The 16,009-nt window shown below is 40.5% G+C and overlaps 1 protein-coding gene across 11 annotated transcripts in view; it reads left to right on the top strand.

The window, feature by feature from the left end:
- The window catches only part of osbpl5 (oxysterol binding protein-like 5), a 69,545-nt gene that overhangs the window by 5,052 nt on the left and 48,484 nt on the right, over positions 1 to 16,009 (top strand). For 10 of the 11 annotated variants that reach the window (XR_009788419.1, XR_009788421.1, XR_009788422.1 and 7 more), the window contains exons 2-3: positions 1,985 to 2,044; positions 10,896 to 11,047. Coding sequence is in view for 5 of the 11 variants with exons in the window: in XM_061772501.1 (XP_061628485.1) it covers positions 10,959 to 11,047 (89 nt within the window). In the remaining 6 variants the exon portion in view is untranslated. The remainder of the gene's footprint in view (positions 1 to 1,984; positions 2,045 to 10,895; positions 11,048 to 16,009) is intronic. The other variant, XM_061772504.1, reaches the window with a different exon arrangement.

Consider the following 16,009-nt stretch of genomic DNA (forward strand, 5'->3'; position numbering starts at 1 on the left):
TTCGCTGTGTGTGAAGTAATTTAGTTACAATAAAGTATTTCAATTACAGTAACAGTTAAAGCTGTCTGGCCCTGTGTGAAAAGGTAATTGCCCCCTTGTTAAATCCATCCATCCAGCCATTTTCTTTACCGCTTATCCTCACCAGGGTAGCGGGCTGCAGGAGCCTATCCCAGCTATATTCGGCCAGGAGGCGGGGTACACCCTGAACCGGTCGCCAGCCAGCAAGGAACTCTTTATTGATGTTATTGGTTTGCATGCGCGCACGCACGCACATGCACACACACACACACGCGCGCGCGTAGGGACGCACATGCACACACACACACACATTCACGCTCAGGCTGCGCAAATAACCTGGTGACCCTTGAGGTTTGTTCCTAGGCTGCAGGGTTGGGTGGCATGTGTATTTTTAGACCGGTTTTAATGTCATTATTTCACCAGTTATTCTTTCACAGTACATTTTTATGTCTTGAGAGAGACTGCTCACCAGTTTGCACGTTTTATCATCAATAGTCACGTCTCACCGATCTCAGGAGCAATTTAAATAGCCATTTAGTCTCCTTAAGTAAAAAGAAAAAAGTTTTTCTTTTGTAGGTGTTGTAGATGCAGTTGCACTATTAAACGAGGAGGAAAAGGTTGTTAAGGTTTCCTCGGATTCTCGTCATATGAAAAGTGCTTATCAAGAGTATTGAAATTACAAATGAGCATGAGTTAAAATTTTAACAGACACATTACTTACCTATATGTGTGTGTGTGTGTGTGTGTGTATATATGTATATATATATATATATATATGTGTATATATATATATATATATATATATATATATATATATATATATATATGTATATGTATACATATATATGTATGTATATATGTATGTAAATATATGTATATATGTATATATGTGTATATATGTATATGTGTATATATGTGTATATATATGTATATATGTGTATATATGTATATGTATATATGTATATATATATGTATGTATATGTGTATATATATATATATGTATGTATATGTGTATATATATATATATATATATATATATGTATATATATATATGTGTGTGTATATAAATATGTGTGTGTATATAAATATATGTGTGTGTATATATATATATATATATATATAAATAAAAATATGTATATATATATATATATATATATATATATATATATATATATATGTATGTATATATGGAGACTTCAGATTGCTTAATTTGTTAAAATTAAATTAAAAAAAATATATATCTCTACGGGGGCCTGTGGGCAAACTCACCCAGGCACGGGGAGAACATGCCAACTCCGATTAGATTAGAACCCCGGTCCCCAGAACTGTGAGGCAGATGTGCTAACCAGTCGGCTACCGTGCTGACCATTATTTTTCAAATTAAGTATATCTTTTTTTAAATTACAGGCTGTACAAGGAATGTTTTGTTATTATGGCTTGACATTGAGAACAAAATGCAATTAGAGGATCTGTTGCACAGAATGTTCTGCCACTAAGAAGGCAACAAAATCAGCAGCTTTGGAAAATGATTGCAGACAACCAGTATGAATGACGCTACTGCTTCGTGTCGTTCAGTGGAAAAAGGCAGCATTGGACTCACTTGACCTCCACCCAATGGTGTGTTTCGTAAAACCTTGAATGTGATAAGTACATATTTGTCTACTGTTTATTGTTAATGAAGTAAAGACATTGTGAATACCGTTGCTGTCAGTTGGACTGTTACCCTCAATGAGCGAGTCAACCATTGTTCATGTACTTCTTTATTTGCAGCTTTCCAGAGTTACTAGTTGACTACCAGTGGTGTGTGTACAGTTGGCAAATAGTCTCAGAAAGGCACCTCCCCTAGGATTGAGCCCGGAGCTGGGAGGGGTGTGGCGCCACCTTTCGAAAGGAGTAGCCGAGGATGTAATGTGCTTCGTGGTTTGAGTCTTAAGTGACATCTTTTTGTATTTGTGCATCCCTACAGGTGAGACAGGCGGCTTTGACAAAGGCCTCTGGATGCGGTGTGCTGCAACTCAGTTGAAAGGTAAGATGAGCTCTCCCTTTACTTGACCTTCATTTTCATACCGTAATAATGAATGAACTCAGATAAATTAACAGCTGTTACGATTTATCCGCTGTGGAAATGACTGCTACTTTCTGTTCGTTACACTTTATCTTTTGCCTTTGAAGGCATTTGCTGACTGAAGCTCATTTGTTGATGTTTTACTTCAAGTACATTTCTATGATCTAAATGGTCATGGTCAATTGAGTGAAACTAACTCTTATTAAAAAAATAAATACAAATATCCTCCTGTTACTGTACATTAGCTTTGGTATTAAAATATTCTCTGTCATTCCATTTCCCTGAAACTCTGGTTGATGGATATTTTAAATTAAACATGGAAGAGTATTGATGTTCTCACACTGTGATCTTGGTATTTTTCATTTGTTGGCCTTTTTACATGGTCTCTATCCATGCGCTTTATGTTTTGATATTTTAATCTCTGATGCATTTTTTTGGGTATATTTTATGAGTCTGTGTTAGTTGCTGTGCACCCCAATTTTGGGGTGGTTCAGGTTTGGGTTTTGTTTTGTTTGCTATATTTTATGTTCTGCTTTCCAGATGGAAATTAGCTTTCTGCTAATTTCTGCATGTCTATTGATAGAGATTAATGTACACATTGTCCATAAACTAAATAACTAAATTAACTCCACAAAGATTTCAGCATTTCCAAGTAAAAAAAAAAAAAACTTTCAGTGCTGATACAGGGTTGATGTTTGTGATGGTTTGAAGAATTATTTCACACAATTAAGAACTGTTGTGTGCTTTATTCTTTGGAATCGGAAGGCGGGAAATGTTTGGTTTTGCACTGATGAGATAGAGAAATGAGATGAAAGATTTGTCAAAGATGAAGAGGAAGTTAACTGAGAGTCCTTGTTCATGTTGCATATCGTTAGAAAGTGTAATGACTAGGTACTGCTTCTTTTTCAGCCACCTATCTTTAGAAGAGTGTGTATTTTGGCGTCTTCTGACAGGATAATTGCACTGTGCACCATCTATATTTATGTTCGAAAGGAGTCAGTTGAGTGTTGCCTGACCGTTATTTAAAGAATACGGCTCCTTCCTTTTAGTTTGTTTTTTGGCATCCGCTTTGATTTTACTACTTTTAGTACGATTTTGGGGTGACTGTGATGACTGCAGTCAAGCATTTTTTTTGCATACAGAAATGACGAGATGACCATTATGGAGTACACCCATGACTGACAACCAGTCCAGGGTAATAGCCTCCAGCTCACCCGCGACCTTAGTGATGGGGATAAGCAATTATAGAAGATGGATGGATGGAGTACAGTGGTCACAGTACCAAATAACACCAATATCATGTAACAGATTAGTTAGGCAAGTTATTAAGTTAGGTGTACATAAGTGTAACTTGGCTCTGATGATCTCTGCACAGGTTGCACTTTGCGCTCGAATTCAAACCTTCACATAGCCGCCTTGGGGCATTATTAGTGTCCTTACCCAGTATTTACTGGACGTGCCAGCTCCCTGCAACCCTTCACAGGAGAAAAAATATCAAGTAATGGTTGGGTTTCAAGGCTGTGTTCATAGGGCTTCCTTTCCAGTGAAAGAATACCGTGTCCTTATTAAAGAGACTGTGTCACCTGTCAGTCGATTGGTTCATTGGCTACCATACTGGTGTATACTGGTGTGTGTGTGTATGTGTGTGTGTGTGTGTGTGTGTGTGTGTGTGTGTGTGTGTATGTGTATATATATATATATATATATATATATCTATATATATATCTCTCTCTCTCTCTCTCTCTCTCTCTCTCTCTCTCTCTCTCTCTCTCTCACATGTGCCTTCAGGGAGGGGCATACCAGCTGCAGCAGGGTAGAAGTGGTAAAGATTTACCATAGTTAGGGTTCGCCACAGTCCTATAGAACAAAGGTGGTCCTTTTTCAAGTTCAGTTTTGGTTCGTAGGCAATCTCTTCATTCAAATCCCTTAAATATACCTTCACTATTGGCAAGACCCAGAATAGAACATGACCACATACAGTATCCACCCACAGAGCACCACAAATTATCCAGTGTCTCTTCTTTTCTCTAACAGTTTACTTCCATTCTTTTTCGGTTTTCTTTATTATTTTTTTTCCAGAGGAAATTAGTTTTACGTAAGGCTAATTGGAACACCCTGTATAGATGCCAATTTCGTGTATTAATCTAGTAGTTGAATACAACTGGGATTTCTCTTCTTTTCTCTTGATTTCTCTTGGTGTCTTTATTAATGCAATTTGAGCACTAGGAGACACAAATGCATTTTTATTCTAATAGTAATTATAATGATTACATTTTTACTGTCTCCCATCACTTTGTTCACTCATTAAAGGGTAGATCTTTTTTATTTTTATTTTATTTTATTTTTTTATTTTTTTTATAAATCATTCTTCACTGCTTGCATCAGCATGTTTTCTTTAGACAGCAGTGTACGACATCTTTACAAATGCCATATCTGCCCTGCAGGTCTACAGTGACATATGCTGGTGTCTGTCATAGTAACGGAAATTATCAGGGGGAAAAGGAGGCACCTATTTGAGGTGCACCATGTATCAATGACCTAGCAATTACACTCATCTGGATTTACTAGGTCCTGGTGTATTTAATTGTAGCCACTACAAAGCGATGGGACAGGAGGATATGACCATTTGTGTGTCTCAGATTGTTCTATTAAATAACACTAAATTTAAATATTCGGATTGAAACTAGGTTAATGCTTTGCACACTTCAATGTTTTATAGCTGCACACTGTTAGATTAGGGAATACACCTCAATAAAATCATAGTTTATGGGTATTTCTAAATAGGCAGTACATTAATGTGCAAAAGTCTTAGGCCACCACTAGTTTTGTTTTTATGTGCCTACTTCACAATAGTCAGCATGACTTGTGAAACAGGAACCAAAAAAACAAAGCAGGTTTGCACACACACAAATACACAAATATTTTGCAGACAACCAATGGTGACAACCAATTATATTGATTTCATCCCTTTTGGTGATGGGTTAGGGTTCTTGAAAAGAGTGCATTTTTATTTGTTCTACCCTGTGAGTTGTTAGTCAATATGATACCTTTGGAATTGTCGAACCCCCAGAATCATATTGGCACCTATCATCTTTCGTTAACCAGGCAATAACCTGCTAACTAACTGATGCCCAAGCCCAAATGCAAAAGCTCTATGAATTGTTTTCGAATGTATTAATAGTTCATCCTTGGTGGAGGTCTGGGCTCTACTTAGTGGCATTGTACCTTTCATGATCATTAGGGCATTGCTAAAACAACAAATGTGATGGTGGCCCACGTCTTTATGTATGTGATTATTCTTTAGTAGAGCAGAAAGTACAAGTAAGTGAATCAGCCAATTTCTGTACGCCTGCATGCCTACGCCACTATTGAACATTGCAAGGTAGAATTTTGAGTGCACATACTGTACTTGACAGCAGCCCTATTGAGTTTATATGTAGGTCACACTGTCATCCATTGGCCATGTCACTATTTAAGACTGGGGTTAACAGGGTTGGGGGTCTGAAAAGTGGGTAGAGCGCTGGGTGGGATGCACACATTTAATCTGTACCATCCCATGAGGAACAGATGCCTTTCAGTGTTGCTTACATATGATCTTAACCTACTGAGTGAAATTATGTACGCCCAGCTGAGTTTAGCCCCTGTCACACCATCTTCTTTGGACAAATATCTTGAGCCTCTGCTAGCCCTTGCTACTCCCACTATTGGGCTACTAAGGCACTAAAAACTTAATCATTGATCTAAATGCCAAGGAGCATCTCATTTAAGATAACATATTGAACCAATCCGATGAATGAATTCATTTTCATTCAGGTAATTCCAAAGGGTTCACATACTTTTTTCTTGCAAATGTAGCTGTTGAATTTGGAGTTGTACAGTTTTAAAGACACCACTTGAATCAGACAACTATGTTCAAGTATAAAATAGAACTCTTGAGGACTCTTTTTGGAACTGTTTAACCTGCCCACAAAGAATGTTATATCTTGAAAGTTTTTTTTACCTTGCAAATTACCATTAGCTGTTGCACAGACTGTATACATCCACCTATACCTCATAACTACAAATCATTATTTTATACTGCTTAGTAGCTGGAGCCAATCCCAGCTTGATACGGGTGCAAGGGTACAACTGCTGATGGAGAGAAATTGATTTGCAGAGAAACACCTCATAAATTTTGGCCTTGCGTCAGATTTTTTAGATTACATGAATCAGCAAGACTAAAAGCAAAAAGGTCGCCAAGCAGCGAGAGGCTACTTGCTCAATATACCCGTGCTTCTAGGCGTCACCGATGAAAAGAATTGTCAATAGAAAATCCAAACTGCAATGGCAGCATTCAAAGCCTGTTCTACAAGTATCTGTGTGTGTTTGTGGCAATATTCCACTTAATATTGAGACGTGAAGAAACTGCACTGGGAAGTTTTAGAATGGAACCTGGCAGCATCACACCACAGCAACAAAGATGAGCTTTGAGAACATAGTAATGTGCAGTGAAGAGATTTTTATTGACACTATAAAAAAAATGAACTTCTCATACTGTGATCCTTACTTGGGAAACAATATCTTCAGCATAGGGATTGGGATAATGAATCATTTAGTTTGAATGTGTGGAATGTTCTTGACCCAACATTTTTATCAAGGTCATGTCATGTCAGTTACCGCGTCTTGTGGCAAGAGAGGCCTCATGGATTTCATTCATTGGCAGCAAGAAACTAGCAGATTCCACAATTTGTTTGCTCCCTAACCACGACATAAGTTTATACAGAGTCATTGGTGGTGCCTTGAGATACAAGTGACCCGCCCTAAGAGTTTTTGGAGATACGAGCTGTCAATCAGACGACTTTCAGCTTTGATTTGCGAGCCCAACCTTGAGCTACGAGTGCTGTGTGGCGGCAAGTGACTTCACTCACTTCACAAAAAGTAGCAGTTTGGCTGATATAATTAGTAAATAATAAATCTTGCAAAAAGTAGATTGAAGCTGTTAATTGCCACTACCAGTTGGAATTTAATGTCAAACTAACCCTAAAACAAAGAGAAATACATGTTATTTATTTGAAACAACCAAATTCCGTCAAGCATACAATGGTAATCGCCACAGCCACACGGGCTAGCAGTTAGCATGCAGTATGCTGCATTCTGAGTATTCAGAAGATGCAAGCCATTCGCACTAATGGAACGTGGAGGTTTACACAACAGCAGAGGCTTCAAGACGCATAACATTATTAAAGAAGAGCTGCAGGTTAGGTGGGTGTGCAAATGTTATTAAATGTTCTTCTTAAAAGTAAAACAGAAGTTTGTGGAATGTATCCACTACTGAAAGACAGCCAACTGCAAGGAGCACATGAGGGAGGGAGGGAGAGAGAGAGAGAGAGAGAGAGAGAGACTTTAAAGCAGTTACCTTGGGGCTGCTGAAGGCAAAGTCTGGCTGAGGCTGGGCCGCAACCTCTGCGCACATGCGCGCGCGCAATTTAAATTATAAATAAATAAAAAAATCCCATCTTCTCAAATGTCTTTTTTATTTTTTTAACACAAAATCAGATAAACAAGGACGCTGACCAGACTAGATCCACGCGAGGCCACGCGAGGCCACGCCACCACCAGACCGAACGCGCCGCAACCCCCATCCACTGCCATGCCGTCCAAGCGCCTTTTCTTTTTTCCATTTAACACGAGAGTGGATGGGGGCCAGGACGCGCGGTGCACTCAGCCCGACTGCAGCCCACCCCCACAGAGATCCGACCGGACTCACACCTCAGACCACACCAACGAGTTCCCCACCCTTCTTTTATCTCGCCGCGCACGCATCACTTTGATTTATTCTGAGAGAGGCATAACCTACATACGTCATATAATGTCACGCTGGCCAGCAACTTGAAACACTTTTTTTTGGACGTGTTGTGAACACAGCGCGCTGGGACGAATGTCCGCATTTGCCTAGCTAGGCACAGAAGAAAAATCTCCACGGAAACGCCGCTGTAACTTTCACTCATTGAAAAATGTTTCGCTGCTTGCATCAAGCCCGGTCGATGTCACGCCCCCGAGGGCCATATACCCCACCGTGATTGGTAGGTTGGTCAGCTCCGCACACAACACTGCAAAAGTGTCATTCATATAAAACTCGAGCGCCGCACGAACATGAAACTTTCATATTAAGGTGGGGGCCACAAAATATCGTCTCGCTGGCCGCCAGTTTGAGACCCCTGCTTTAAAGGCACAGCAGGTGAATGGACAACATTGTGTATGTGTGTGTGTGTATGTGTGTGTGTGTGCGCGCGTGCGTGTGCGTGTGAGAGTTTTGGCTTGATTACACTTACTGCAGCGCTTTATTACACTTATAATAGTAACATGACAAGTAGCTGCCATCTTTGTGGAATTTTCTAAAAAAAAAAAAAGCATGGAGTGACCACTTCAAATGCCTCTAAAATCCTACATAAATTCACGAGGAAAAAAAGCTTGCGGAAGCCCACACTACTGATTCTACTGCCCACACTGGTCTTCTCACCAACAATGTTCCATTTGCGCTACGTTAAGTCGAGTTTTTAGGGCAAATGAGGCCTTTAGAAACATCACGGTAATTTTGTCCTGTACAAGCGATTGGTGGATAGTTTGAACTGAAACTTGTCAACCAATTGGAGAAGAGGTTCCTCTTGTAGCAGACAAAATGGAACGGACAAGGGGATATGTTGACAAATAATTCATTTGACTGCTTTCCCATCATTTGAAGGTATTTTTGACCAGGTTTTCTGGAAGCGGTGTCACACAAAAACCTTCCCCAAAAAGGCAATTTTTTTCCGATTTACAAAAAAATCCATATCCTGGAACCCCTCGTCTGATTTTCAAAATTCTTGCTGCTTTGTACTCAGGTTGAAGTGGCTGTTTCAACCACACTCAACTTTTTGACAGACTGTCATTTTTTCCAAATCTTGTCACGTTGCCACTTACATCTCTTCTATTGTTTAATACAATATACTGCTACGCTGCTACTTCTCCTTATTAAAAAAATAAAAATAAATGAATAAATAAAAATGTGGCAGTAGCATTTAACCGAGACCGCTCTTTTTTTCAAAAAATAAAAGAAAGTTATAGGGAAGTAATTATTTATTACCCAATGCACAGTGACGGTGCAGTACCATAAAAGTGCAAATAAATGCACAATTGCACTCTTGTCACACTATTTTTGTTATTTTCCTTAGTAAAAAGTGTATTTGATTGTTGTTACTTTTTATTTACATATTAAGAATACAGTTTTACTGGCGTGTTAAACGCGCGTTGCATTGTGGGTTCATTATTCATGCCAAAGTGCACGGTCATAAATCAGTCATGGAGGGTAAGGACTGACTCACTGAAGGACTTACAATACTTAGCTTAAATAATATTTACAATGAAAAGTGAGAGCTTTCAACTTCGCCTGGAGTCCGGACTGTAAACTGGTTTAATGCGCTGTGGCAACACTGCTCAAGGCACCACTCTATATGTAAATGTGATATGATTTATTCTAGTCGGCATCATAAATCACCAGTCAAAATATCAGAAAGATGCACACAAAAAGAACAAATGACTGAGTGAAAAGCATACATGCAAATCAGAACTCAAAATAGGAAGTTTACGTGAATCGTATAGATATGATGAGTTTTTCTGGGTTGGTGGGTGGTGGGGCGGGGGGGGGGGGGGGGGGGGGTGCTCGCTGTCGTCAGAGGCCTTGTCGTACTCCTTGAACGCTCGCAGCTAGATCCATTCCACACATCCACCATCCACACACAGATGTAATTTCTGAATATTACTCCGTGGGGGACTAACATCCAAGTGCATCGGCCTGAGGGTTCCGCCTGTGTGCTCGGGACCTGCTTTGGATAAGTCACAGCAGTTGACAAGACCAGAAGAAACACTTCCGCGCTTCTGCTGTTAAAAAGCTACGGTACTTTTATTCCATTACAATGATCTAAATGTCGCTCGCTACTTTTATTTATCAATTATTGCTTATGTATCAACTATTTCGTGCGCGAGACTACGACTTCGACTTCCGCATTGAGCGCTGTTTGTTCCAATCCAATTTAAGCGCTAATGACGTTTTAAGTGTAGTTCACCAATCAAACCAACACAAGAAAGTCACATGACCTCACACAACGTCTTCTATTGGGCTTCCCGGGCATAGGTATTAACACTAGATAAGCCAGCTCGGCTGATCGTAGTGCCTGCGTGACCACCACGTTGGGAAGGTCGTCGTTACCATGAAGGCAACGGCACGCAACTCGTCGTGTTTACATTAGGATGAACGAAAACAATACGTTTCATGTATCGTAGTATTTGTCTGGCACATAATGTCCAGAATCCAGAATTTCAGTCCTTTAATGGAAATGTAAACAGATGTTTCTGTTTTGCTTACATTTTTGTGTCAGTCAGTAACACATAGAAAGACCAACTATGAAACATATCAAGTTGTAACATGTTGAGATGTTGTTACCTTACAGAGTGCACATAGGGAGTGTTCACACTGCATGTCAATTCAGATTTAGTTTTTATATATTTTTTTGCCCATATGTACCATGTATCTTTGTCTTTGTTTCCCGTGTCAATGTGAACAGTAAAATTCAGATTCCCCCCCTCAGTTGAGCACTCAGGTGGTGCTCAACTGAAAAAGTATTGGACCCCTTTTCAAATTCTTATATTTTTGCATAATTTGCCCACTTTAATCTGTAATATCATCTCACAAACGTACAGTAAATAGAGAAATATAACCCAAGTAAACAGTATAAATACATAAAGACATTAACTTGAAAGCTTGTGTTGCCAACAATTATTATTTTTTTACATCCAGACGGTGTCGGTAATGCGGAACATCAGACTCATTTGCTGAAGCGACCCTGAACTAATACGTGCGATGGAAACGCAAACCACATGGACCACAGGAACATTTTGCTACGAGGAACTCAAAGTTCCTGAGCTGGTTGGTGGTAAAGCACTTCATATGTACGTCAAGGTCAGAGGAAAACAGATTAGAGTTTGATTAAAACATTTGTTATAGACGGTTTTAATAACAAAGTTGTCTTAGATATTCAATTCAATGTCCAATGTGACACAAATCTGATCTTTTACTCCACCATTTGCCTGTTATTTTATCTTTCCTCATATTTGTAGTTCACGGTTAATGAATGACATAAGAATGTGTGGTATTGACTGGGTAGCTGCTGCCGCTGTGCTGTTATCTTTCCACAAGGCGCTCATATCATTGGGTAAATATTAGCATAAATGTAGGCTATGAGTTGGAAAATGTATGTTGCATTTGGATATTTTGAGAAGCTTTTCTAATGTTTCTTTTTTTTGTGTGTGTGTTGTGTTGTCTCCTAACCAAAAATGCTGCACATTTTTCTGGCGCAGCAAACTTCAGCGCAATTAGAAGGATGTAAACCTTTTGTTTATCTGTGGGTGCAGGACTAATTTGGCAAATTTTTTGTTGAACTCTGTAAAAGAACACAGGTTTTTCACAACGCATACGTGCTTTGCATTGCGTCCTTCTTAGAAATTGAACAGGCAGTGCTAGCTGATATGAACGTTAGTCTTTCCTTGTGAATATGAGGTCTTGTACGTATGTACCCATACAAATTGTGCATTATTACTTTCTTATAAAATTATTTGTTTTGACCAGGGGATGAGAAGATGCCTGAGGACTGGAGGAAAACTGTGCTTGTGCTCACCCTTAAGAATAAGGGTGATGTGGAGAGCTGTGGGAACTATAGAGAACTGGGACTATTAGCCAGTGGTTCAAGGTCCTCTTTTCTGATGAAAATAAAGTGTGCCTTTCATTCGGGAATCAAGGTCCAAGGGTTTGGAGGAAGACGGGAGAAGAACAGAACCCAAGCTGCTTGAGGTTCAGTGTGAAATATCCAGTCAGTCAGTCATGATTTGGGATGTAGTGTCCAGTACAGGTGTTGGCAAACTCTGCTTTCTTAAATCCAATGTTACTGCAACAATCTACCAGAATGTTTTATAGGACTTCATGATTCCTTCTGCTGAGGTTGTGTATGGAGATGCAGATTTCATCTTCCAGCAGGACCTGGCCCCTGCCCATACCACAAGAAGCACCAAAACCTGGTTCGATGCCCATGCCATCACAGTGCTTGGCTGGCCAGCCAACTCGCTGGATCTAAACCCCATTGAGAATATGGTGTATTATCAAGAGGAAAATGAGGGGCACCAGACCCAAAAACAAAGAAGAACTGACAGCAAGCATCAAGGAAATCTGGTCTTCCATAACTCCTAGGCAATGCCAAAGGCTGATTCCTCAATGCCAGTGAGGCAGTGATGAAAGCAAAAGGATTCCCAACCAAGTATTGAAGATAAACATATCGTTTTGAAAGTAACATATTTTGATTGATTTAATGTGACCCTGATTTTTCTCTCTTTTTCTACAAAAACTGAGAATTAAATGGTGATTTCTTCACAGTATTCAAATTTTTTTAATTTCTGATTTCATGGGTTTTATGAGCCAGCAGCCCATATTATGTAAAAATAAACACATACTTGAAATTGTGGGCCCTGAAGCTATAATCTATGAAAGTTTAACCTTTTGAATGGAATTATGTAAATAAATAAACCTTTCCATGATATTCAGATTTTTTTGTAAAGGATCTGTATTTGGGGGTATCGGTATGGTTTCATGCCTTGAAAGAGTACCACATATGCATTCATTGCCTTGAGGGTGTTGATGGAGAAGTACAGAGAAGGTCAGAAGGAGCTACATTGGGTCTTTGTAGATCTAGAGAAAGCCCATGACAGCCCACAGAGTACCCAGAGAGGAACTCTAGTACTGCATGCGGAAGTCTGGAGTGGCAGAGAAGTATGTTAGAATAGTACAGCACATGTATGAGGGCAGCAGAACAGTGGTCAGGTGTGCTGTAGGTGTGACAGAGGAGTTTAAGGTGGAGTTGGGACTGCATCAGGGATCAGGCCTGATCCCCTTCCTGTTTGCACTAGTGATGAACAAGCTGACAGATGAGCTCAGACTGGAATCCCCATGGACCTTAATGTTCGCAGATGATATTGTGAAGAAACTAGTCCAAGCAGGTTGCAATGGGTGGAGGAAGGTGTCAAGTGTGTTATGTGACAGAAGAGTCTCTGTTAGGATGAAGGGCAAAGTTTTTAAGACAGTGGTATGGCCAGCCATGATCTACGGATTATAGAACGTGTCACTGAAGATACAACAAGAAGCACAGCTGGAGGCGGCAGAAGTGAAGATGTTGAGGTTCTCTCTAGGAGTGACCAAGTTAGATAGGACGAGAAATTAGCTCATCAGAGGGACAGCCAAGGTTACCGTATTTTCACGACCATAAGGCGCGCTTAAAAGTCTTAAATTTTCTCCAAAATGGACGAGGCGCCTTATGTGTGACTTTGATGAGTGCTCCGCTTGATTGACTGGGAGCATTTCCTGCCGACACGCTGCTTATACAGAGGAAAGGTGGACGTGACTGAGTACAGGATGCGGACGTCAAGGGGGAATGGAGCGCGTGAAGGAGGACGCTAAAGGCACGCCCGAAGTAGGTATATAGCCCTGGCGTGTGCATTGTGCAGAACGACATCGGTTTTGGCTAAGGACCCCGGAAAATGGCACTTACGAAGATACACGCTTACGAAACACAGTTTAAACTTCAAGCTGTCAGTTACGCAGAGGAACATGGGAATCAAGCAGCCGCGAGAGAATTCAAGATCAACGAATCCATGGTTCGCAAGTGGAGGAAGCAGGAAAAGAAGAAGACCAACTCGGGCAATGGATTAATGAGCAAAGAAGAGCCGGGAGAAGCGTCTCTGCAGTCACCATTCGACTGAGGGCAACAACGCTAGCAGAAAAAATGAAAATCGAACATTTTCAAGGAGGTCCGTCTTGGTGCTTTTGTTTTATGAAACGGCACGATCTATCCATCTCTGGGCAAGTACTACCGTGGCGCAACAACTTCCGGCGGATTACAAGGAAAAGCTGGCCATCTTCTGCTCCTACTGCAGTAAAAAGATTGCCGACAAACACATCCAGCCCAACCACATCACCAACATGGACGAGGTACCGCTCACTTTCGACATCCCGGTGAACCACACTGTAGAGAAGAAGGGGACCACCACGGTAGCGATACGCACAACGGGGCACGAGAAGTCGGCTTTTACTGTTGTGCTTGGTTGCCATGGTAATGGACAGAAACTGCCACCTATGGTGATTTTTAAGAGGAAGACGCTGCCTAAAGAAAAGTTTCCAACCGAAGTCATCGTTAAGGCCAATCAAAAGGGCGGGATGAACGAGGAGAAAATGAGAGTGGCTGAGTGAGGTGTACGTAAAGAGACCGGATGTTTTTTTCCACGCGTCACCCGTCCATGTGCGCCCATCTCACAGCCGCTGTGAAAAGCCAAGTGCAACGCCGGGCGAGTTACGCCACCATATGTGAATGGATTGTGGATGCCTGGGCTAAGGTATCTGCTTTGACTGTTGTCCGAGCTTTCGCGAAAGCCGGCATCATTGCTGAACAGCCCCCCGGCAACGAGACTGACTCTGACAATGACGAGAGGGAACCCCGCGTGTTTGTTGGAGAACTTGCCCGGCTGTTCATTTCGGATACAGAAGATGAGGACTTTGATGGATTTGTGGATGAGGATTGATCAAAAAATAACCTGAGTACATTGTTAAATATTTCAATAAAGTAGAACCGAACTCAGTTTTGCTCCCGCTGCCCTTTTAAAAACATTATTTTAGCGTGTATGCGTGCCACCGTATGTTTTAAGCTAGCGTATGTTTTACCATGCCTACGCCCAATAATACGGTGCGCCTTATCTATGTGTTAAATACAGAAATGGACCCCGTAACTGAGACTGCGCCATATGGTCGTGAAAATATGGTAGATGTTTTGGAGATGATGGTAGAGAGAGCAGAATTTGATGATTTGGACACACCCAGATAAGAGAGAGTGAGTATATTGGTAGAAGGATGATGAGGATGGAGCTGCCAGGCAAGAGAGCTAGTGGAAGACCAAAAAGAAGGTTAATCTTCTTATAAGTAAAACCACATTTAAACAACATGCTGTTATGAAAGTTTTTCTTTTCACTGAAATCAGCATAAGTCATATTTGAATGGCAATGTACACATCACAAGGTTTTCATTACTTTTTTGCGTCTCTTTTTTTAACCCTCACCTAACGTAGCTCCTGTCTTTAGATAGTGCCGTGAAAATAGTTTTTTTCCTTAATAAATTCCAAAACATCATTTTAAGTTCACTTGGGTTATATTTGTGTGATGATCTTAAGCATTAAAGTGGGGAATCTATGCAAAAGTATAAGAATTTGAGAATACCTTTTCACTACTCTGTACACCATTCACATTATGCACTGAAATAGTGCTTTTTCCCTTTGAAGAAAAAAATCTTAGCCTGCAGCTGTGAGGACCAGCCTTGCATGTCTGCCCTCTGTATCTTTACCTGCCTTGAGTCCTGCACTGTTTGTGTGCCCAGACAGTTCTCTTTGCTGTTGTGTAATGCAAAAGCTTCAATGTCAGCTTTCTATGCAGGCTACCCTCAACTACTCTTGCACTGCAGCAACGAAATGCTATTTATAGACCTTCCTTACAAGGACAAATAAAGCTCCTGTTTTTTGGAAGAAGAAAAAAATCAATTTCCCATATGACTGACTGCCTTTAAAAAAAGAGCAGAAAGTGGGATGTTGGAAAATAACAGATACAGTGCAAGATTAGAAAGAAAAGATTGGAAAGGAGAGGGAATGAGTCAAGAGGAAGAGTAGCACATATTGAAGTACCATATTTTCACGACCATAGGGCGCACCGTATTAAAAGGCGCAGTCTCAGTTACGGGGTCTATTTCTGTATTCAACACGCACATAAGGCGCACCGCATTATTGGGCGCAGGCATGGTAAAACATACGCTAGCTTAAAACATACGGTAGC

The sequence above is a fragment of the Phyllopteryx taeniolatus genome, chromosome 5 (genome assembly GCF_024500385.1).
Source record: "Phyllopteryx taeniolatus isolate TA_2022b chromosome 5, UOR_Ptae_1.2, whole genome shotgun sequence".
NCBI lineage: Eukaryota > Metazoa > Chordata > Actinopteri > Syngnathiformes > Syngnathidae > Phyllopteryx > Phyllopteryx taeniolatus.